At 40.7% G+C, this 25227-nt stretch overlaps 1 protein-coding gene across 4 annotated transcripts in view; it reads right to left on the bottom strand.

The window, feature by feature from the left end:
• The window catches only part of MCF2 (MCF.2 cell line derived transforming sequence), a 125057-nt gene that overhangs the window by 83045 nt on the left and 16785 nt on the right, over positions 1–25227 (bottom strand). For 2 of the 4 annotated variants that reach the window (XM_025372299.1, XM_025372296.1), the window contains exon 1: positions 22913–23123. The exons of the other annotated variants lie outside the window; for them this stretch is intronic. In XM_025372299.1, the coding sequence (XP_025228084.1) occupies positions 22913–23033 (121 nt within the window). In that variant the 5' untranslated portion in view covers positions 23034–23123. Of the gene's footprint in view, positions 1–22912; positions 23124–25227 lie in introns of those variants that run through there. 4 annotated transcript variants of the gene reach the window in all.

A 25227-nucleotide genomic window follows, 5' to 3' on the forward strand; every position in this document is an offset into this window, starting at 1 on the left:
GGGAAAAAGAACAGTATTTTCAAGAAACAGTGATGAGAAAACAGGATATCTACATATGTCATATGTATATGTACATATATATATAAATTAACTAAAAGTGGATCAAACTCCAAAATATAACAGCTAAAACAACTAAAATATTAAATTATAGAAGTAAATCTTTGTGACCTTGCATTTGGCCAAACCTTCTTATTTATACATTACATCAAAAGTATAAATGTTTAAAATTATATAAATTGGACTTCATCAAAATTAAAACTTTGTGCTTCAAAAGATACTAAGAAAGTGAAAAGATAATGTACAGAATAAGACAATATATTTGCAAATCATGTATCTGATAAGGGACATGTATCTAGAATATAAAGAATACTTATAAATCAATAACAAAAAGACAAATAATTGAGCTAAAATGGGCAAAATATTAGAATAGACATATCTCCAAAGAAGATAAACAAGTGGTCCATGAGCACATGCAAGGATGCTCAACATCATTTAGTCATTATGAAAACGTATATCGAAGCCACAATGATACCACATCACACCTAAGAGGATGGCTATAATAAAAAAGATGGACAAGAACAAGTGTTGATTAGTATGTGGACAAATTGGAACCCTCATACATGTAAATGTAAAATGTTATAAAATGTAAAACGGTTCAGCCCCTATGGAATAGAGTTTTGCAATTCCTCAAAAGGTTACACATAGATTTACCATATGTCCCAGCAATTCTACTTCTAGGTATACACCAAAGAGAAATGAAAACATATTTCTACACAAAAACGTATACACAAATGTTAATAGCCACATTATTCATAAAACCCAAAAGGTGGAAATAACTCAAATATCCATTAACTGTAGAATGAATAAACAAAAGTAGCATATCCATATAGTGGAAAATTATTTGGCAATAAAAAGAAATGAAAGACTAATACATCCTACAACATGGATGAATCTTGAAAAAAATATGCTAAGTGAAAGAAGCCAGACATAAAAGACCAAATATTGTGTTATTTCATTTCTATGAAATGTCTAGAATAAGCATAGAGAGAAAGACAGAAAATAGATTAGAGATTGCTTAGGGCTAGGGGAATCAGGGAGCTTTGGAAATAATAGCTTAAAGGTACAGGGTTTCTTTGGGGAGTAACAAAATGTTCTAAAATTGATTGCAGTGACGGTTATATACAAATGTGTGAATATGCTAAAAACATTTAACTTAAATGGGTAAATTGTATTGTATGTGTATTATATCCTAATTAAGCCATTACCAAAAAACTCAAGGAAAAATCTGGTATTTATAAGAAAAAAGTTCATTTGAACGATGAATGTACTTTTTTCCACTTATCTTTTCAAAAGGATTTAATTATTTTAAAAACAGATATGAAAGAGAAAAACACCAAAAACATAAGAAGTAAGCTACACTTTTGGAAATGTATGCCAGGGAAAATAGACTGCAATGACATCGCGGCACCAATATGTTATATTTGGGGACTATCATCTTACACATTAAATTCTTTTTTTAATTATACTTTAAGTTCTAGGGTACATGCGCACCATATGCAGGCTTGTTACATAGGTATACATGTGCCATGTTGGTTTGCTGCACCCATTAACTTGTCATTTACATTAGCTATTTCTCCTAATGCTATCCCTCCCCCTGCCTCCCATCCCATGACAGGCCCTGGGGTGTGATGTTCCCTGCCCTGTGTCCAAGTGCTCTAATTGTTCAATTACCAACTATGAGTGAGAACATGCGGTGTTTGGTTTTCTGTCCTTGTGATAGTTTGCTCAGGTTTCCAGCTGCATCCATGTGCCTGCACAGGACATGAACTCATCCTTTTTTATGGTTACATAGTATTCCATGGTGTATATGTGCTGTATTTTCTTAATCCAGTCTATCATTGATGGACATTTGGGTTGGTTCCAAGTTTTTGCTATTGTGAATAGTGCTGCAATAAACATATGTGTGCATGTGTCTTTATAGTAGCATGATTTATAATCCTTTGGGTATATACCCAATAATGGCAGCACTGGGTCAAATGGTATTTCTAGTTCTAGATCCTTGAGGAATTGCCACACTGTCTTCCACAATGGTTGAACTAGTTTATACTCCCACCAACAGTGTAAAAGCGTTCCTATTTCTCCACATCTTCTCCAGCATCTGTTGTTTCCTGACTTTTTAATGATTGCCATTCTAACTGGTATGAGATGGTATCTCATTGTTGTTTTGATTTGCATTTCCCTGATAACCAGTGATGATGAGCATTTTTTCATGTGTCTGTTGGCAGCATAAATGTCTTCTTTTGGGAAGTGTCTGTCATATCCTTTGCACACTTTTTGATGGGGTTGTGTTTTCATTGTAAATTAGTCTAAGTTCTTTGTAGATTCTGGATATTAGCCCTCTGTCAGATGGGTAGATTGCAAAACTTTCCTAACATTCTGTAGGTTGCCTGTTCACTCTGATGGTAGTTTCTTTTGCTGTGCAGAAGCTCTTTAGTTTAATTAGATCCCATTTGTCAATTTTGGCTTTTGTTGCCATTGCTTTTGGTGTTTTACACATAAAGTCCTTGCCCATGCCTATGTCCTGAATAGTATTACCTAGGTTTTCTTCTAGGGTTGTTATGGTTTTAGGTCTAACATTTAAGTCTTTAATCCATCTTGAATTAATTTTTGTATAAGGTGTAAGGAAGGGATCCAGTTTCAGCTTTCTACTTATGGCTAGCCAGTTTTCCCAGCACCATGTATTAAATAGGGAATCCTTTCCCCATTTCTTGTTTTTCTCAGGTTTGTCAAAGATCAGATGGCTGTAGATGTGTGGTGTTATTTCTGAGGACTCTGTTCTGTTCCATTGGTCTATATCTCTGTTTTGGTATCAGTACCATGCTGTTTTGGTTACTGTAGCTTTGCAGTATAGTTTGAAGTCAGGTAGTGTGATGCCTCCAGCTTTGTTCTTTTTGCTTAGGATTGTCTTGGCAAAGTGAGTTCTTTTTTGGTTCCATACGAACTTTAAAGCAGTTTTTTCCAGTTCTGTGAAGAAAGTCATTGGTAGCTTAATGGGGATGGCATTGAATCTATAAATTACCTTGGGCAGTATGACCATTTTCAAGACATTGATTCTTCCTATCCATGAGCTTGGGATGTTCTTCCATTTGTTTGTGTCCTCTTTTATTTCATTGAGCAGTGGTTTGTAGCTCTCCTTGAAGAGGTCCTTCACATCTCTTGTAAGTTGGATTCCTGAGTATTTTATTCTCTTTGTAGCAGTCGTGAATGGGAGTTCACTCATGATTTGGTTCTCTGTTTGTCTGTTATTGGTGTATAGGAATGCTTGTGATTTTTGCACATTGATTTTGTATCCTAAGACTTTGCTGAAGTTGCTTATCAGCTTAAGGAGATTTTGGGCTGAGGCGATGGGGTTTTCTAAATATATAATCATGTTATCTGCAAACAGGGACAATTTGACTTCCTTTTTTACTAATTGAATACCCTTTATTTCTTTCTCTTGCCTGATTACCCTGGCCAGAACTTCCAACACTATGTTGAATAGGAGTGGTGAGAGAGGGCATCCCTGTCTTCTGCCAGTTTTCAAAGGAAATGCTTCTAGTTTTTGCACATTCAGTATGATATTGGCTGTGGGTTTATCATAAATAGCTCTCATTATTTTGAGATACGTTCCATCAATACCTAGTTTATTGAGAGTTTTTAGCATGAAGGGGTGATGAATTCTATCAAAGACCTTTTCTGCATCTGTTGAGATAATCATGTGGTTTTTGTCATTGGTCCTGTTTATGTGATGGATCATGTTTATTGATTTACATATGTTGAAACAGCCTTGCATCCCAGGGATGAAGCTGACTTGAATGTGGTGGATAAGCTCTTTGATGTGCTGCTGGACTCGGTTTGCCAGTATTTTATTGAGGATTTTTGGATCGATGTTCATCAGGGATATTAGTCTAAAATTCTCTTTTTTTGTTGTGTCTCTGCCAGGCTTTGGTATCAGGATGATGCTGGCCTCATAAAATGAGTTAGGGAGGAGTCCCTCTTTTTCTATTGATTGGAATAGTTTCAGAAGGAATGGTAACAGTTCCATTTTGTACCTCTGGTAGAATTCAGCTGTCAATCTGCCTAGTCCTGGACTTTTTTTGGTTGGTAGGCTATTAATTATTGCCTCAATTGCAGAGCCTGTTATTGGTCTATTCAGAGATTCAACTTCTTCCTGGTTTAGTCTTGGGAGGGTGTATGTGTCCAGGAATTTATTCATTTCTTCTAGATTTTCTAGTTTATTTGCATAGAGGTGTTTATAGTATCATCTGATGGTAGCTTGTGTTTCTGTGGGATCAGTGGTGATATCCCCTTTACCATTTTTATTGCATCTATTTGATTCTTCTCTCTTTTCTTCTTTATTAGTCTTGCTAGCGGTCTCTCAATTTTGTTGATCTTTTCAAAAACCATCTCCTGGATTCACTGATTTTTTGAAGGGTTTTTTTGTGTCTCTATCTCCTTCAGTTCTGCTCTGATCTTAGTTATTTCTTGTCTTCTGCTATCTTTTGAATGTGTTTGCTCTTGCTTCTCTAGTTCTTTCAATTGTGATGTTAGGCTGTCAATTTTAGATCTTTCCTGCTTTCTCTTGTGGGCACTTAGTGCTATAAATTTCCCTCTACACACTGCTTTAAATGTGTCCCAGAGATTCTGGTACTTTGTGTCTTTGTTCTCATTGGTTTCAAAAAACATCTTTATTTCTGCCTTCATTTCGTTATTTACCCTGTAGTCATCCAGGAGCAGGTTGTTCAGTTTCCATGTAGTTGTGCAGTTTTGAGTGAGTTTTTAAATCCTGAGTTCTAATTTGATGGCACTGTGGTCTGAGAGACAGTTTGTTGTGATTTCTGTTCTTTTACATTTGCTGAAGAGTGCTTTACTTCCAACTCTGTAGTCAATTTTGGAATAAATGTGATGTGGTGCTGAAAAGACCAGTGTGTTGGTTTGGGGTGGAGAGTTCTGTAGATGTCTATTAGGTCTGCTTGGTGCAGAACTAAGTTCAAGTCCTGGATATCCTTGTTAACCTTCTGTCTCGTTGATCTGTCCAATATTGACAGTGGGGTGCTAAAGTCTCCCATTATTATTGTGTGAGAGTCTAAGTCTCTTTGTAGGTCTCTAAGGACTTGCTTCATGCATCTGGGTGCTCCTGTATTGGATGCATATATATTTAGGACAGTTAGCTCTTCTTGTTGAATTGATTCCTTTACCATTATGTAATGGCCTTCTTTGTCTCTTTTGATCTTTTTTGGTTTAAAGTCTGTTTTATCAGAGACTAGGATTGCAATCCATGCTTTTTTTTTTTTTTTTTTTTTTTTTTTTTTTTTTTTTTTTTTGCTTTCCATTTGCTTGGTAGATCTTCCTCCATCCCTTTATTTTGAGCCTATGTGTGTCTCTGCATGTGAGATGAGTCTCCTGAATACAGCACACTGATGGGTCTAGACTCTTTATCCAATTTGCCAGTCTGTGTCTTTTAATTGGGACATTAACCCATTTACATTTAAGGTTAATATTGTTATGTTTTAATTTGATCCTTTCATTTTGACGTTAGCTGGTTGTTTTGCCTGTTAGTTGATGCAGTTTCTTCCTAGCATTGATGGCCTTTACAATTTGGCATGTTTTTGCAGTGGCTGGGACTGGTTATTCCTTTCCATGTTCAGTGCTTCCTTCAAGAGCTCTTGTAAGGCAAGCCTGGTGGTGACAAAATCTCTCAGCATTTGCTTGTCTGTAAATGATTTTATTTCTCCTTCACTTATGAAGTTTAATTTGGCTGGATATGAAATTCTGGGTTGAAAATTCTTTTCTTTAAGAGTATTGAATATTGGCCCCCACTCTCCTCTGGCTTGTGGAGTTTCTGTCGAGAGATCTGTTATTAGTCTCATGGGCTTCCCTTTGTGGGTAACCCGATCATTCTCTATGGCTGCCCTTAACATTTTTTCCTTCATATCAGCCTTGGTGAATCTGACAATTATGTGTCTTGTACTTGCTCTTCTCGAGCATTATCTTTGTGTTGTTCTCTGTATTTCCTGAATTTGAATGTTGGCCTGCCTTGCTAGGTTGGGGAAGTTCTCCTGGATAATATCCTGAAGAGTGTTTTCCAACTTGGTTCTTTCTCCCCGTCACTTTCAGGTACACCAGTCAAACGTAGATTTGGTCTTTTCACATAGTCCCATATTTCTTGGAGGCTTTGTTTGTTTCTTTTTACTCTTTTTTTGTCTAAACTTCTCTTCTCACTTTGTTTCATTAATTTCATCTTCAATCACTGATACCCTTTCTTCCACTTGATCGAATCGGCTATTGAAGCTTGTTCATGTGTCACATAGTTCTTGTGCTATGGTTTTCAGCTCATCAGGTCACTGTTTATTCTAGTTAGCCACTTGTCTAATCTTTTTTCAAGGTTTTTAACTTCCTTGTTATGGGTTTGAACTTCCTCCTTTAGCTCGGAGAAGTTTGTTATTACCAACCTTCTGAAGCCTACTTCTCTCAGCTCATCCAAGTCATTCTCCATCCAGCTTTGTTCCATTGCTGGCAAGGAGCTGCAATCCTTTGGAGGAGAAGAGGCTCTCTGGTTTTTAGAATTTTCAGCTTTTCTGCTCTGGTTTCTCCCCATCTTTGTGGCTTTATCTAACTTTGGTCTTTAATGTTGGTGGCCTATAGATGGGGTTTTGGTATCGATATTCTTTTTGTTGATATTGATGCTATTCCTTTCTGTTTGTTAGTTTTCCTTCTACGAGTCAGGTCCCTCAGTTGTAGGTCTGTTGGAGTTTGCTGGATGTCCAGTCTAGACCCTGTTTGCCTGGGTATCACCAGCTGAGGCTGCAGAACAGCAAATATTGCAGCCTGATCCTTCCTCTGGAAGCTTCATCCCAGAGGGGCACCTGCCTGTATGAGGTGTCAATAGGCCCCTACTGGGAGGTGTCTCCCAGTTAGGCTACACAGAGGTCAGGGACCCACTTGAGGAGGCAGTCTGTCCGTTCTCTGAGCTCAAACACCATGCTGGGAGAACCACTGCTCCCTTCAGAGCTGTCAGACAGAGACGTTTAAGTCTGCAGAAGTTTCTGTTGCCTTTTGTTCAGAGGCAGCTGGCCTTGCTGAGTGCAGTGGGCTCCGCCCAGTTCAAGCTTTCCTGGCTGCTTTGTTTACCTACTCAAGCCTCAGCAATGGTGGACACCCCTCCCCCTGCCAGGCTGCTGCCTCGCAGATCAATCTCAGACTGCTGTGTTAGCAGTAAGCAAGGCTCCGTGGGCTTGGGATCCACTGAGCTAGGTGCAGGATATAATCTCCTGCCGTACTGTTTGCTAAGACCATTGGAAAAGCACAGTATTTGGGCGGAGTGTCCCTCCAGGTGCCATCTGTCATGGCTTCCCTTGGCTAGGAAAGGGAAATCCCCCAACTTCTTGAGCTTCCTGGATGAGGCGACACCTCACCCTCCGTGGGCTGCACGCACTGTCTCACCAGTCCCAATGAGATGAATCAGGTACCTTGGTTGGAAATGCAGAAATCACCTGTATTCTGTGTCGATCATACTGGAAGCTGCAGACTGGAGCTGTTCCCATTTGGCCATCTTGGAACGGAAAAAAATTATGTTTTTGAACAAATAAGCATTTCCTATAGAGGTCATATAGCACACTCTTTATGAGTTCTAACTCCAGAAACAAATTGACTGGATTCAAATCCCAGCTGTACCACTTGGTAGTTATGTGACCTTGGGCAAGCTACTTAAACTCTTTGTCTGTTTCTTTTATTGGAAAAAATGGCAGCACCTATTTCACAGGGTTATTGTAATGAATAAGTTGTTCATATATGCAAAGCACTTACCTAAGTGTATGATAAGTGCTCAATAAATGTCAGTCATTGTTATAAAGAAAAAATGACATTACAATTTCAAAGGTTTCATGTCAAAGTTAGCATTCATGCAGTCACAGACAATGTTTGTTACACAGGGTAGCTAGCCAGACATGAGCAGGGCAGGAGAGGGACACCTTCCCCACCAGGAATGTCAGGCAACCATCAGGTGATGGTCAGGCAGTTATGAAACTGTCTCTCTAAAATAATAATTGGTCACAGTCAGTGCCAAGGAAAGGCCATCTCCTAATAAACAGAAACATCTAAAACTGGTGATCAGCAGCTCCTGATAAGATCTCAGGAGTTGGGTAAGTGGGCTCATACATGCACGTTAAGAGGAAAAGTAGTGGAGTTTAACTGGTATTATGACCTTCTAGGACATTTGACTGGTAAGGGAAGAATGCCTCAAGTAAGGATGCATACAATTTCAGTAAACACACTGCGCATGCTCCCCTCCCAACTGCTAGCAGGCCACTGCACATGTGAACAGCCCACTTCAAGGGAAGAATCCAGGGAGAAGAAACACAAGATCCCAGAAGCATCCCAACATATAAAACCCCAAGACCAAAGGTCAAACCACACACTTGATCTCTCAAGTTGCCCACCTGGCCCTCTTCCAAGTGTACTTTCCTTCCTTTTGTTCCTGCTCTAAAGCTAAAAAATACACTTTCACTCCTGCTCTAAAACTCGCCTCGGTCTCTCCTTCTGCCTTATGCCCCTCAGTTGAATTCTTTCTTCTGAGGAGGCAAGAACTGAGGTTGCTGCAGACCATACGAATACGCCACAGGTAACATGCTGAGTTTATTAGCATTAGAGTTCTGCAAAGATTTTAATTCTGCATCACCTTCCCCAAACAATCACAAAGGACCCCAGAGCCAGAACACCACTCCCATCTGTTCCCCCTTTAGGCCATCTGTGGATACGGTAATGGGTCATGTTTCCTGATCCATATCTCACATCTTGTGTACAAGAAAAACTCTTACATTAGATATCGTATTTAAATCTAAACATTGAACTTCTGTTTGAAAAACATGGAGGAGCTCCCCTTATTGGTCATATGGGTAACTACAAATCCTGAAAAACCTGGTACAAAATACAAAAACATGGTGGGAAAAATAAAATTAAATCCTTTTTGGCCAGGCACGATGGCTCACACCTGTAATCCCAGCACTTTGGGAGGCCAAGACATGCAGATCACTTGAGGTCAGGAGTTCGAGGGCAGCTGGGCCAACACAGTGAAACCCCATGTCTACTAAAAATATAAAAATCAGCCAAGTGTGGTGGCAGGCGCCTGTAGTCCCAGCTGCTGCGTAGGCTGAGGTGGAAGAATCGCTCGCGCCGGGGAGGTCGAGGCTGCAGTGAGCTGTGATTGCGCCACTGCACTCCAGCCTGGGTGACAGAGCAAGACCTTGTTTCAAAAAAAAAAAAAATCTTTTTTAATGCATGGCTGAGCTGGCAGGAAAGACAAGCAAATCCTCAAAGGCCAAAATCATTACTTAGGCAAATATCTTGTGGGAGAAGCCAACAAATAATAGCAGTTGCCCCTGGGATATCTAACAATTTCCACCTTTGCGCTAATGGTCATGCATTGATGAGGATTCAAATTTTACACTGTTGGGAATCAGATCAGAGAAAATATAGTATGATATCTGTGTAACCTATGGATAGGATAGAATTTTTAAAGCAAGATGGAAGAAGGACAAAGCATAAAATAAAAAACTGATTAATTATGCAACATTAAAATTTTTCATTTCTTTCCTCAAAATACCTGATAAAGAAAGTGATGAGACAGTACAAAACCTGATTGAAGATAATTTTAACACATGTAACAACGAAGAATTAGTAATTAATATCAAGGATATATAAAAGATTATAAGTCAATAATAAGAAAAAGAGAAACAATCCCATAAATACATGAAAAAAAAACATAAGCAGGCATTTTACAGAAGAGAAAAATAGAATGGCCAATGAATGCTTGAAAAGATACTCCACTGCATTTGTAAGGTGTGAAATGGAAATTTCAAGGAGAGTAGGATAACCTCTTATACTCATCACTTCAGCAACATTTTTTTTAAAATCTAACATTAGCAAGCACTTATATGTGCAACAACATCATTACAGATGTGTTTTGGTTTTGGATTTTGCTCTTATCACAGGTTTACTTTTCATTTTTCACAAAACATCCATTTTGAAGGACCACCTTAAAATTATTTTAGTCATAACTGAAAGAAAACATACCAAGTAGGGTTTTACCCCTCTTGAGTTGAAGGGTAAATATGAATGACTTGACACAAACAATCTAAAATGGAGAAACAAAATCGGTTAGATGTGGCGACAAAGATCAAAGGAACTGTGAGCTCGCATTAAAGACATGTACAATGTTAACCCGAGCTTTTAGTGTTTGCCCGAGTGCCCACTATGCATTCAATGTTATTTTACCACGTGCTTACACAGCACATAATAATGAATAGTGTCCGCATCTGGGAAAAAACATGCACAGATCTGGCTGTTCTCAGATGCTCAGACTTTTAAGTGTGTTTTAAAGGAAGGAACCACAGGATTATTTTACCCTCAATAGCACAAAGTGGAATTCTAAGGAAGATGTGAAATGTAAGGAAGGAATGAGAGGATGGAAGGAAAGAATAGGAATACAAAACAGGAATCCACAATTCCACACAACTTTAACTTTTTTTTCCATGTGTTTTTCAGCCACTCTAATCATTCATGTATTTGTTCTTTCAACAAACCTTTGTTAGGCTCCTATCTTATACCAAGCCCTGTGCAGCACTGGGGATAGATACAGAAACCAGTTAGACACTGGCCTGGATCTCCTGGGGCTTTTCATCTAGAAGCAGGAAGCAGTGAAAGCCCAGAGTGATAAATGTTACAATAGTATTGAGCCCAGGATGCCAAGAACACACAGTGAAAGGACATCCAGCACCAAACTGATAAAACAGATCATGTATTAAAAAAAATGAAAAAAAAATGGTTTTATACTTAACCTACACCAAGTACCTCCTGGGATGCTTTCAGCACATAATATTGAGTCAGGACCTGAAAGTCCTTCCACCTCAGGACTTTCAGGTCCTGACTCAATATTATATTAAGGTTACCATATAACCTTAAGTATATTAATAATTAAGACCTGTTTCCAAGGACGAGAGCAGTACGATAGTGAGCTCCCTCATCTTTTCAAACATGCCTTTTCACAGACCAGTCAAGTTTGTATGTGCTGCAAATAAAGGGAAGCTACTCATTTCTGTAGTTTTCCTAAGTATCAATATTTACATGCATATGTGTATTCATATAATGCACAGACATGAAAATATTAAGAGTTTAAAATGGAGGGTTTTAAAACTTTAATCTCCATCTTTATTTATATATTTTTTATTATTTTATTATTTATTTTTAGAGACAGGGTCTCACTCTGTCACCCAAGCTGGAGTGCAGTGGTGCAACCATAGCTTCATGCAACCTCAAACTCCTGGGCTCAAGCGATCCTCCCGCCTAAGCCTCCTGAGTAGCTAGGACTACAGGTAAGTGCCACCATGTCTGGCTAATTGTGTGGGTTTGTTTTTTTTTTTAATTTTTTGTAGAGTGTCATGAAAATAACTGCCTTTGAGAATTAGATTCCTTGGATAATATGCAAAGCACAGTTAAAAAGAAATCTCTTCATCCTACATTTTGAATATTCTAGAGTATTCCTTAACAACAGAAACGTGGGGAAAAGGCATCTGAAAGGGCATTACTTTATTCACCCAAATCATCACCATTCAGTTCCTGCAGTGTAAATGAGTAGGGGCATGTTTGAACATGAGCTTAAAGAAACACTAGTCCCTGACCACTATAGCCACAGCCACCACTAAATATTTCTAAACATACTATCTTAGCAATAGGTAAATATTTACATTAACCCCTATTTGACTTTTATTATGACATCAGACCTTTTGAGAGCAGCTATTTAAAGCACAAGCTATAAAAAGAGACAAGATGACCCACTCATATCAGAACTCACAATATCCGTGTAGACATGACTAAATGCCAGATCTCCTACTCTGTGGCTATTCACCTCTTCTTGGGTTCATAAAATCTAATTTTGAAATGTACCGCATCTGCAATGGTAAATCCAATTACAATGACTTACTTTAGTTTGTATGCATGCAGAAGAACACACAATATCTGTTCATGGTCCTTTGAATATGTTAATGAAGAAAGCAAACCTGACTCTCTTTTGTAAACTGACAAGTGCAAAATTACAAATAAAAACAGGGCCACTGCTTTTTGCTCTATAACTAATCCCATGATCTAGCCTGCAATTGCAAACTCAAAGATGTCCCCAAATATGCATATTCCTTCTAATTGCCATCAAAGAGTCTCAGAATACATATACCTAATCACACAATTTCAGTTAAAATAGAGAAAATATTATTTAAAATAACTCTCAATGGTTATTCTTCTCATCACAGTGTATATGCAACAGTTAATGCTTCCACTTAACGATGGTACAGGAGTACAAATGAAGACTTGATGACCAGAGAACTCTTAGTATCCTTGAATGTAAAGAATACTGCTGGCTGATAGCAGCAGCTGATGCTGACCTAGCCAAGGTATTTATGAAAGGGCAGCTCAACCTCTACCACACCCTTCAGCCACAAAGTTAAGCAAAATTCATATTCCAGTAGCATCTACAGGGTCTACTATAAGCCCATTAAGACAAAACTGGGCAAATGCTTCATGCTGAAAAGATGCAGTAGCCTCTTTGTGCTCTATGAAAGGGACATTTTTAAATATTCTCGCATCATGATTTTATATTATATAATTTACTTTTCCTCTTGTATTATTTTATGTGTATCAAAATTTTCATAATGAAATAATTTTAAATACACACATTCCAATACAAGTCTTAGATCAACATATGGAGCATGATCCCAGTTTGGTAAAATATCTAGATATATGTGGATTTTTTATTGTTGCTCTCATAATTAGAAATAAGTTCCCTGAAGGCAGAGATTTATTTACTTGTTCACCATAATATCCCAACAGTTTCTAGCACACTGGAGGTGATCAATAAAAGTTTGAATTGGCCGGGCGTGGTGGCTCACGCCTGTAATCCCAGCACTTTGGGAGGCCGAGGCGGGCAGATCACGAGGTCAGGAGATCGAGACCATCCTGGCTAACACGGTGAAACCCCGTCTCTGCTAAAAATATAAAAAATTAGCCGGGCGTGGTGGTGGGCGCCTGTAGTCCCAGCTACTCGGGAGGCTGAGGCAGGAGAATGGCATGAACCCAGGAGGCGGAGCTTGCAGTGAGCCGAGATCCCGTCACTGCACTCCAGCCTGGGCAACGAGCAAGACTCCATCTCAAAAAATAAATAAATAAATAAATAAATAAATAAATATTTGAATTGAATTGATATATCTATATTCATAGAAAACTTCCTATGTCCTCACACACAAACTATTAGCAGTGTTTACCTCCAGGGAGCAGGACTGGGCTAGGCATATGGATGACTTTCATTTATTAGTTTATGGGCATTTGTTTTGTTTAGATATTTGACAAAGATCACATATAAATAATTTAACTATAAGAATAGAAGATGAGGAAATAAAAGACACTTCCCTATCAAAAACAGAAAACAAAAACAGGAAAAAGAAGACTCAAAGGCACTGGGAAATGACAGGAGTAAGAAGGGAGAAAAAAGGGGAAGAACCGAGAAAGGAAAGGGATGAAAGAGAGAGGGCAGGAAAAATGCATGAGAGAAAATGAGAAACAGCTGGCGGGAAGTGACAGTGAGAAGACCTCCACCCACGGGCTTCGTGTCCCAGGTCGCTGCCCCTTGACTGTATCTCTTGTAGGTGTTTAATTAAGAGCATGTCTGTGGAAACCTTTTCCTTCAGCCTTCCTTCAGATTAAAAACAGCTCAGTAGAGATGGCAGGTTTTCCCTGTACAGCAGCAGGAGCTGACGTTGCCTTGGGAAAATGCCTAATACTCGCAGCTGAATGAATTTATTATTCAGAAATCCAAAACCTGTAGGTAAATTTTGAGAGGAATTGAATCAGTCTGTAAAGACGAACCACATACATGGTGATTTACAATATGTAAAAATAGAAATAAGTAAATATTTTTCCTGCTTAAAGCATCAGCAAATCCGCAGTAGATCTGGTCCAAGTCCAGTTATCGAGCCACTGCAATCTATTTTCCTAAAAAATATCTCCTGCCACAGGGAGGGTAACTACACACTTGATTGACAAATCGTCTTGTGCAGCATGAAAAAGCCTCTGCCGATTCCTGGTGAGTGTGGTATCCAAACACATGCCTCTCATTTCTTCTGTTTTCCCACCCCAGTCCTACACAGACTTGCCTGCCAAATGCTGAATCACAAACACAAAGGCAATTGAGTTAGTGATGATGTTGTCGTTTTCATTTGTATTACTGTTTTCCCTTCAGAGAGATCAGGTTGATACCTTCTCGCCTCTTAAGACTTCAGCACAGTGTCTAGAACAATTCTCATACTAGAAATGAATATGTTGCAAACTTTCTCTCTTTTTTTTTTTTTTTTGAGATGGGGTCTCACTCTGTCACCCACGCTGGAGTGCAGTGGCGCGATCACAGCTCACTGCAGTCTTGACATCCTGGGCTCAAGTGATCCTCCCACCTCAGCTTCCCGAGTACCTGGGACTACAGGAGTGTGCCACCATGCTCAGCTAATTTTTAAAAATATATTTTGTAGATATGAGGTCTCACTATGTTGCCCAGGCTGGTCTCAAAATCTTGGGCTCAAGCAATCCTCCCACCTAGGCCTCCAAAAGTGCTGGGATTACAGGCGAGAGCCACCGCGCCCAGCCACAAACATTGTAAATTCATGACAAACTAAAGATGAATAACTATCCAATGTGAGCATTGAAGGGAAGAATGCCAATATCTGTTCTAGTAAATAATTTCAAATATTTTAAATGTGAATGGTCCATAGTTTGGGAAACCTCAATTTGTGCCACTATAAAAATGAGGTTAAGGTACTTCCTAAATTGATCTACAGATTCAGTGCCATCCCTAGCAACATCCCAGATGGCTTTTTGCACAGAAATTTTCAAGCTAGTCTTAAAATTCATATGGATATGCAAGGGGCCTGGAATAGCCAAAGCAATCTTGAAACAGAAAAACAAATTTGGCAAGTTTATATTTCCTGATTTCAAAATTAGTACAAAGCTACAGTAATAAAGATAGGTATTATGATAGACTTACAGATACATCAGTGGGAAATAACTGAAAGTCCAGAAATAGATCTTTATACTGAAGGTCAATTTATTTTCAGCCAGGGCACCAAGACATTTCGATGGGGAAAGAATATTCTTTTTAATAAATGATGTTGGGAAACCTGGATGTGCACATGCAAAAGAATGAAACTGAATCTTTGCTGCACACTATACACAAAAATCAACTCAAAATGGATCAAAGATCTAAGTATTAGAAGTAAAACTATAAAACTCTTAGACAAACACATAGTTGTAATTTATTATGACCTTGGATTAGGCAATGTTTTCTTATATTTGACATCCAAAGTATAAGCAATAAAAGAAAAAAATAGATACATTCGACCTTCTCAAAGTTAAAAATATTTGCGCTTCCAGGAAACCCTGAAGTAAGTAAAAAGACAACCCACAGAGTGGGAGAAAATATTTGCAAATTAAATATCTGATAAAGATCTCCAATCCAGAGTATATATGGAACTCTTACAATTCAACAGTAAAAGAGGAAAAGCCCAATCTTAAATCAGGCAAAGAATCCCTGTCGACATTTATCCAAAGAAGATATAGAAACGGCCAATAAGCACATGAAAAGGTGCTCAACATCACTAGTCATTCAGGAAATGCAAATCAAAACTACAATAAGAAACTATTTCACACCCACTAGGATGGCTGGGAAATAAAGAGAGATTAACAAGTACTAGCAAGAATGTAGAGAAGTTATAATCCTCATATGTTGATGGTGGGAGTGTAAAAGGGTGCAGCTGCTTTGAAAAACAGTCTGGCATTTCCTCAATGATGAAACATACAGTTACTCTAGGACCTAGCAATTTCCACACCTAGATACATACCACAGGGAAATGAAAGCATATGTCCACATAAAAAGGTATATAAGAATGTTCATAACAACATTATTCACAATAATCAAAAGGTGGAAACCACACAAATGCCTATCATTTTTACTGGATAATTAAAATGTGGCATATCTACTCACTGCAATAAAATTTAGCCATTTTAAGAATGATATAATGACACATGCTGCAACATGAATGGACATTGAAAACATTATGCTCAGCGAAAGACGCCAGTCACAAGAGATCACATATTGTATGATTCTATGTATATGAAATGTCCAGAATAGGCACATCTATAGAAATAGAAAGTAGACTAGCGACTGCCAGGGGCTGAGGAGAAAGCTGGTTGGGAGAAAATGGAGAGTGACTGCTAATGAGTATGGAGTTTCTTTTTGGGGTGATGGGAATATTTTAAACCTAGATCGTGATAAAGGTTGCACAACTCTGTGATTATACTAAAAACCATTGAATTGCATACTTTAAGTGGGTTAATTGTATGTGAATTATAACTCTACAAAAGCTATTTTTAAAAATATGCTCTCATGTATGACGAACACATAGCCAAGATCATACTGAAAGAGGAAAAGTTGACAACATTACCCTTAAGAACGAGAACAGGACAAGGATGTCCACTCTTACTACTCCTATTCAACATAGTACTAGAAACCTAGCCAAAACAATAAAACAAGACAAAGAAATAGAAGGCATTTAAATTGGAAAAGAGGAAGTCAAATTATCTCTGTTTGCTGATGACATGATCATACACCTAGAAAACCCCAAAGACTCCTCCAAAATAGACTCCTCCCTAACTCATTTTATGAGGCTAGCATCATCCGTATACCAAAATGTGACAGAGACACAATTTTAAAACTTCAGGCCTTATATTCTTGATAAACATAGATGCAAAAATACTCAACAAAATGCTAGCAAACAGAATCCAGCAGTATATGAAAAAGCTAATCCACCATGATGAAGTAGGCTTTATCCCTGGGATGCAAGGTTGGTTCAAGATATGCAAATCAATAAATGTGATCATCACATAAGTGGAACTGAAAACAAAAACCACATGATTATCTCAATAGATGCAGAAAAGGCTTTTGATAAAATTCAACACCGCTTCATGTTAAAAAAAACAAAAAACAAAAAACTCTCGATAAGCTAGGAATTGACGGAACGTACCTCAAAATAGTAAGAGCCATCTATGACAAACCCACAGGCAACATCATACTAAATGGACAAAAGTTGGAAGTACTCCTCTTGAAAACTGGCACAAGACAAAGATGTCCTTTCACCACTCTTATTCAAGATAGTATTGGAAGTCAGAGCACTCAGGCAAGAGAAAAAAAATAAAGGACATCCAAATAGGAAGAGAGGAAGTCAAATTATCCCTGTTTGCAGACGACATGATTCTATATTAAAAATACAAAAATTAGCTGGGTGTGGTGGTGCACACCTATAATCCCAGCTACTTGGGAGGCTGAGGTGAGAGAATCATTTGAGCCTGGGAGGCAGAGGTTGCAGTGAGCTGAGATTGCGCCACTGCACTCCAGCTTGGGTGATAGAGTGAGACTCTGTCTCAAAAAAAAAAAACAGTTAACAAGTCTCAACCAACCAAACTTCTGATACTCATAATTTTTCCCCATAAACCCACTCCTCCTGCAGGCATCTCCATCTCCACTGATGAAAATTTCTGCCATCCACTTGCTAAGGCCAAAAATGTTAGCATCATCCTTAACTCCTCTTTCTCTCATACTCCATATCCAAACCATCAGCAAATCCTTCTGACTCTATCTTCAAAATGTATGCAGAATCTATTTGATCACTGCTTACCACCTCCACAATTACCTCTCTGGTTCAAGTTGCCATCATTAATCCTAATAGCCTGTTAATTGGTTTCACTGCTTCCATCTTTGTCCGACCTTAATCCTATTCTCTACACAGCATCCAGAGGGATCCTGTTAACACGGAAGTGACCCCTTTGCTCAAAACCTTCCAACGGCTCATCATCTGACTCAGGGTAAAAGCCTAAATTCTTACCAAGCCCTATGTGATCCAGACTTTATTACATCTATGGCTTCATCTCATGTGGGCACACATGCGTGTGTACACACGTGCGCGCACACACACACACACACATATGCAAACACTCACTCTGCTTCGGCCATACCAGTCTCTTTCTTGTTCCTTGAACTTGTCAGCACACTCTTGTCTCAAGGCCTTTCCACTGACTGCCCCCTCTTCTTGAAACACTCTGCCCCAGTTATCGCTGGTAGTTCACTTCCTACCTCCTTCAGGATTTAGCTCAATGGCATCTTCCCAGTGCTGAAAGTAACAAGAAGTCACTCAGATTCTTAGATCCGCCATAAACATACAATGAGGGGAAGTTTGGGTGAAAAAATAAATGGACCTGCTGTGACACTGGCCTCTGGCCAGGAGCTAACTGTCTCTGGAACAAGACCTTGAAGCAATAGAAAGAGGCACTGGCCTTGTCAGCCATCAGATAGAAGGCATCTCTCCTCACGGGACTGGCCTCTGCTTCTGCCCTAGAGCAGGTAAGGTGCAAGTTGTTTACTGAGCCTTCAGAGGGTGCTTGCTTAAGAAGATGCTGAGCAGAGACAGGGACACTTGCTTTCAAACCTGGAGGCAAATTTTAAGAATGAAGCGCCTTCTGGTGCCAAGCACAGGCATGTCGGAGAAATGCGGTGGATAAAATCCATGTGGATTTGCTGATCGATTCTGAACACACTTGTTTGTTTTACAAGGAAGTAAAATATTACCATTTCACATGTTTATAATACCTCAATGAGCAGGAGAACATAGATTTTACTGATAACTTATTTAACTGCATCGACCCTCCAAAACACGCAAAAGAACCAGAAAGAAAAGAAAAAGATGTTTTGCAATTGGAATAGGTATCACAGAGTCCATGTACTAAAGCTCATATACATTAGTTGAAGTAGACTCCCCACAGGCCTACCCATGGTCTATTACACTTTTCACACAGTTTGAACAAGCGTGATTATCTTGTTCCCTAGTTCATAATACTCAGAAAGGGCAATGGAGGAGGGGGCATGGAGAATTAGGCAATAACAACTGGCTAGTAGAAACAGTTAAATCATAGCAGCAAAAAATATCAGCTAACAGAGAGGAAATCTACGGAAAAGTTAGGAGGGAAGAGTCAGGCATTGAAAATTAAAAAGCAGAACAATCTGTGCCCATTTAGTATAGGGACAAATAGCCCTCCACAGTTTAGGAGCCCCGAGGCAGCACTGAATACAGCATATTGAAAGAACTAATGCTATTATAAGGACAATCTTAACCCATCAAAAAAGGATGCAATTATTTTCAGGTTCAGGGGTCAGGAAAGTAAATAGCATTTTTTGAAAAGCTTCTCATCCAAAATGGATACATATTTTAAGGGGAAATTGTCAGGCACTAAAAGCGTTGAACCTCAATTACCCAGAAAAATCCGTTACGTGGAACACTCACAGTATAGTGTGGCTTAATAGATGACCGATCAGGGTTGAAATACATCTTCCTACCATGCTGGAATGCACATTGAATACATTCTGTTGTGATTTACATATCTCCCTGAGCTATAAACTCTGATGAGTAAAATTTGCTGTGAACAGGTTTTCACAACTACTTATGCAAGTTATCTGAGGTGACATTAGATCAGTATAGCTTACATTCTTTCCTCCTGTGATGAATACAAGACGTGTCTTTTTTTTCATTTTTTTTTTCTTCATCAGGTAAAGAAATGTGTGAGGGAAAACATAAAGAACAAGTTTGAAAGGTAATTTATAATAAATGTGTGCCTACTTCTGTACTAGACTTGCTGAGTTATCAATATAGCCCATGGAGAAGTAGATTTAAGGAAAGAACTTCAGTGCCAGGGGGCGTTTAATGAACCATATCGATGAGAGTAAGAAATAACATTTACCTCTTCCCAGTTGCAGACCCGATGGTCAGCTCTACCTGAATGTTCCACAGAAACCACATACCCAAAACTGAAAATCAAACTACCTCTTCCTCTTCCATTCCTTGTGTTAATGATATCTCTTTCCAGTCACCCTAACCAGAAACCTGAAATTAACCTAGTCTCTTCCCTGTCCCTCAAACACCACAACTAGTCACCAAGTCAAATCAATTCTACCCTCTCAATTCCTCTCAGACCTCTCCCCTTCTCCCCATCCCCAGAAGTGACAGTCCAAGCCTCTATTCACTCAGAGCCAGCTTACTTCAACTGTGTTCTAACCAGTCACTTTATCTGCAGTCTTCTTCCTCTCCACTGCAGAAGCCACACACTGAATCCTCCACACAACTTGAGTGATCTTTGTGAAAGCAAAAGCTTCTAACATTCATAGCTTCTGCTGACCACTGTGCATACTGTGCACTGCACAGCCCTAGTAAGGGCATCATTCCTGGTGTGGTCTGTGTCAGTGGAGGCACTAGGGGTTTTGCAGTGCATAACCTGTACAACCATATGCAGCAGCTTTCTCTATTGCCCTGCTTACAACACTCCAATGGCTTCCGATTGCTCTGGAAATAAAGTAGAACCATTCAACATGCCTTATGAGCCCCCTGCCTACCTCTCCAAATTTCTCTCTCTCCTTTACCCCCCATATTTCACACTCCAGTCATTTAAAAGGTATTTACAATTCCCCAGACCTACTCTGCTCTCCTCTCTCTGCTTGTCTTTGCACATCTTATTTCCTTGCCTGGAATACCATTAACGCCACCTATCCCTACCACATTCAGTCGCCACCCGCTGTCCAGCTGGACATTTGTGTGCTTCTCTCAAGATTCAACTCACGCATCACTCTCTCCATCAAGTCTTCCCCTAACTCCCTAAGCGAAGCCAATCATTTCCTCTTCCGGCTGCCCCAAGGAAGATTCTGCACACACATATGTCACTAGCTTATTACACTGTAGCGTAATTTCCGGGCCTGAGCAATCCATAAATGGTCATTTTTGACGTGATTGTTCAGAAAGTTATTTACCACAGTGAAAAACTTTGTAAACATATTTTAATATACAAATAGCTTCAAAGTATATGAAATCCATTTACATTTAAAATTGTTGTATTACAGTGTGTACTCTAATCACATGGTTACAAATCCCTTCCAGGGCAAATGCTGAAAAGGTACAAAAGTACTGCAGGCCCAGGTAAAAACACAGCACAGCAACTGGTGTCCCTTAGGTGTTATGGCGATTGTAATGCCACAGGAATGGGGGCCTGTCAACATGTAGGAGCCTTCAAAAGTGTGAACAGATGAAACATCACACAACTCTAGAAAAAAGAGAAATCACTAGCAGTAAAAATGTCAACTTACATTTCATAGCATAACTAATTTGACCTTTGTGATTAAGCATGCATTCCTCCAAAGGAGTTTTTTGTTGTTGTTTTGTTTTGTCTTGTTTTTTCAGCTCCCAGGACGATGCAGAAGGTAAATGAGAACAAAACGCAAAGTACTTTCCACTGTACTGCATAGAATGTTTCAGCAATATTTTTTTGTAGTCTCCAAAAATTATTTAAATTGCTCGTAAGACCTGAACTCGTTTGTGCCCCATTACCACATTCCCCTTAATGATTTATTACATATAGAAAATAATATTGACCAGCTCAAAACAAAACAAGCAAGACCAAAGAGTTCTGCGTGATAAAGATGCATAGACCACAGCCTTGAATTAATTTCCTCTGGTCTAACTGAAGATGTTTGCATGGCCTCCTTTAGATTTGTGGATAGCACTGAATAAGGAGGTATATTGGGAACATGTGTTGTGGCTATCTGATTTGTGGGAAATTGCCACCAAGTCTATTTTTTGAATACCAAAACTTCCACTGCAAGGCCTAGAACCTAGTAAGTCAAAACTACCTTGGGCGCACAGGAAGGCGCACACATCAATTGCAGCACCTTGCAGACTCCTCTGAAAAGCTCTGGCTGAACTTCAGGTCACAGAGTTGCACTTTGTTCTGAGACTGCCCCCGTGCCCCAGTCAGAATGGCCCCGTAGGAACGCAGTCCCACAGCCTGCAGCATCCTCCCTGTTGCACCAACCCCAAAGCTGGGCAACTTCAGCTTGCTAAATGTGAGTGTATCACGACTGGCAAGTGACCAAGTCCATGTTACCCCACTCACTCCCCTTAATCAAACCATAGCAGTGGCCGTAAAGACTTTGTGAGTTACTTGACTTTGCTTTTGTTTGTCCTTCCAGACGAACAAGAGCTTCTGCCTTTGTAGGGAAGCAAGAAGCTCATGGACCAAGATGAAAAGATGCGCTTTTCTGGGTGCAAAGCCCAAGTCAGTGGCAGCAGCTGTTTCCCTACAACTACTCCCCCACCTGTCCTGCCACGGCCAGCTGCTGGTTTCAGAACCCAGAACCCGAGTGCCTTTTTGACTTGGTTTCCTCCACATGCGTTATGGGAAAAACAAAAGCAAAAAACATTGCTTTTTCAACTTCAGGGAATATTACAAGGGAAGTGCACTCCTCAAGGAGGCTGGGTTCTGCTGTGTGAGATGCAGTGTTGACACTCTATTCCCACTTCTCCGGGGACGCACCAAAGTGGGTGAGAAGGGGATAGAAGACCAGAACCAGCAATGGCAGAGACATTCTCATACCGCTTCCTGCACTTTCCCACAGTCCTCCTGCAGTGTCCGAGTTGAGAGCAGAGCTGCACGCCCGCAGCGCGGCAGCTGGCCAGAGGAACAGAGAACGGATGACCCAGCGAGTTCGTGACTGGGAGCGCCACTGCAGCACGAAAGCGTGTGTGCGCGCGGTGGGCGGAGGGCGGTGTGTGGACTGGAAGACAAAGTGCGCGCGGGGAGGGGTGTGGACTGGAAAATAAAGAAAAGCCGGGCAGGCTGGGGAGGCAGCAGGTGAGAAGAAGGGCAAGCGAGCCAGAGGCCGCCAGGGAGGAGATGAGAGGAGGGGCCTTACCTGCCACGAAGACTGCTTGCAGGAGGCAGAGGTAGTTCTTCCCGTACTTCTCGGCAATCCTCACGCGCTGCAGGGCCATGGCCATGTCCACCTGCAGAGGGATCGCCTGGGCTATCGGCATGAAAGTGCAGCCGTCTGGGTTCTGGGGCAGGCCTGGGATCCTGCTGCACGACACTGGGGTCCACGGCGCCGAAGCGGCAGCTTGGGGTATGTGCCTGGCCGCCCGCCTTGGCGAACCCAGGTGGGGCCGGGCCCCTGCCGCTGCCATCCTCACGCTGGAGTCCCGGGCAGGGCCGCTACTCCAGCCAGCAGCTGCCCAGCTCTGACTCGGGCGCCGCCGCTGCTCGCTCAGGCACTGCCGGAGGGGTACAGCCCCTGACCCGGCTCAGCCCAGCCGCTCCGCAGCCGCCAGTCCTCCGGAGCCCCTCTAGTAGGGACAGAGGTGCAGGGGCCTGAGAGGTCCGCGCGCGCAGAGTCCGGGAACTTGTTAGGAGTTTGGGGCTCCGGCGGAGCGCTCTGGCCACCGCCGCTGCGGGGGCAACTCTCCCTGGGTGCGCACACCCACGCCCCCTCTTAGGCACCGGTGAATGAAAGGAGGCGGGGGCTGTGGAGGAGGGGCGCAAGGAGCCAAAAGGGAGAATTTCTGCCGAGATGCCCATTTTCGAGGGACGAAAGGCCAGCCTAGGTTAGCACCTGTGGTGGGAGAGACAGCCCAGCCTCGCACTCTCATGGCAACTCATGCAAGTCTTGGCGGTTCCTTAGCATCCTGGCCAGTATCCACCTGGGCAAAGACGGCGCAAGGGAGTTACACTGTGTGAGCACATGCAGGCGGCCCAGTCAGTGCTGCTGTCTTTGCCCCAAGAGGATACGAGCCCTGAATAGTCTGAAAGGCTCTGTGCTGAAGCCGAAATATGTCCTCCGATGATGCAAACAAACACACAGACATACTCTGATCTCGGTCTTTGGATATCCCAAGTCCCACGCCCTTCAGGTCCCAAATGCCAAGCCCCCTGTATAGACACTTGAGCTGCCATCTGCCATGGGCATGAGAGACTTGACACGCTTTAGAGAGGAGACGAGAAAATGGAAAGGCAAGAGGAGGCACCCCGTTTAAGAAGCCAAATGGAAAACGAAAGGAGCTAGAGCTCCTTCCTTGCCCTGAACCCAAAGCCCTCAAAGACTGGGGCTAAGGGAAGATGGAGCTCCGCAGTGCCTGGAAGGAAAGGGGTATGCAGGACCTGAGGGAGCCCTGCTTGTGAAGCAGTAGCCAGCTGAGGAGAGGCCTGGGGTGTTAGCATTTAAAAAAAATGTGTGTCTGAAGCCGAGCTAATGCCATAGGGATTCGCCCCAATTTTGCTCTAATGCTTAGAAGTCCTGATGGGAATTGCAAATGCCACATGTCACTTTTTTCTTTAATACTTATCCTCTTCAAAATTTTCTGGCGGGAGAGAGGACTAATATTATACAGGCCAATCATTCCAAGTAGATCTCTTATGAGCAATCACCAATTTATACCCGAGGAAAGTGGGGGTAGGCAAGTGCAAAAGGCAGAGTGAGTAAGGGAGGAACACACACACACACGTCCCCGCTACAAGCACACACCTCTTCCCCTAGCCTTGCTTTTTCAACTTCTGGGAGTTGATTTGTATATTTTTATCTGAATGTGTAAGTTATTTGAATGTGTTAAGTCAACCAGGCAGAATGTTTGCCAGCCTCTCTCTTGAATCTGTGCAGAGGGTAGAGGAGCAACCAGTTAAAATTTCCGCACTACTGTGGATAGGATGACATTAAGAATTCTACTAATGTGGCAGTTGTTGTAAAATAAGTTAAAAATAAATAAGACACAAATGAGGGGTAGTCTATAAAAGTTCTAAATAACAACCTAGGACGACATTTTTAAAATCTAACAATGGGAAATACTTTCCATAGCATAATTTAAAAATATGAGATTGATCTGCAAATGGACAGATGCCCTGCCATGTTGTCAAGTGTAAAAAAGTAAGATGCAAAACAATATTTATTGTTTGATCCCTTATTTTAAACACTATACGTGTGTATGGTGATAGAAAATGATTGGGAAGGATACAAACTGCTAACAGTGTTGATCTCTGTAAAGTGAAATTGGAAAGCACTTGGTTATAGGAGAAATCTCATGTTTTTTGCTTAATAAGTATGTTAAACTTTTTACAGTTATTAGCAACTGTTATTTTTGTAACTCGTTTTTTTAAAAAAGAAGGAAATAAACGGAAAAATAACTTTAGGTTTAGAAAGCTGTTAGAAACTTAACAAGATAAAAGAATGTTTTCTACATATGT

The sequence above is a fragment of the Theropithecus gelada genome, chromosome X, assembly GCF_003255815.1.
Source record: "Theropithecus gelada isolate Dixy chromosome X, Tgel_1.0, whole genome shotgun sequence".
NCBI classification, from domain to species: Eukaryota; Metazoa; Chordata; class Mammalia; order Primates; family Cercopithecidae; genus Theropithecus; species Theropithecus gelada.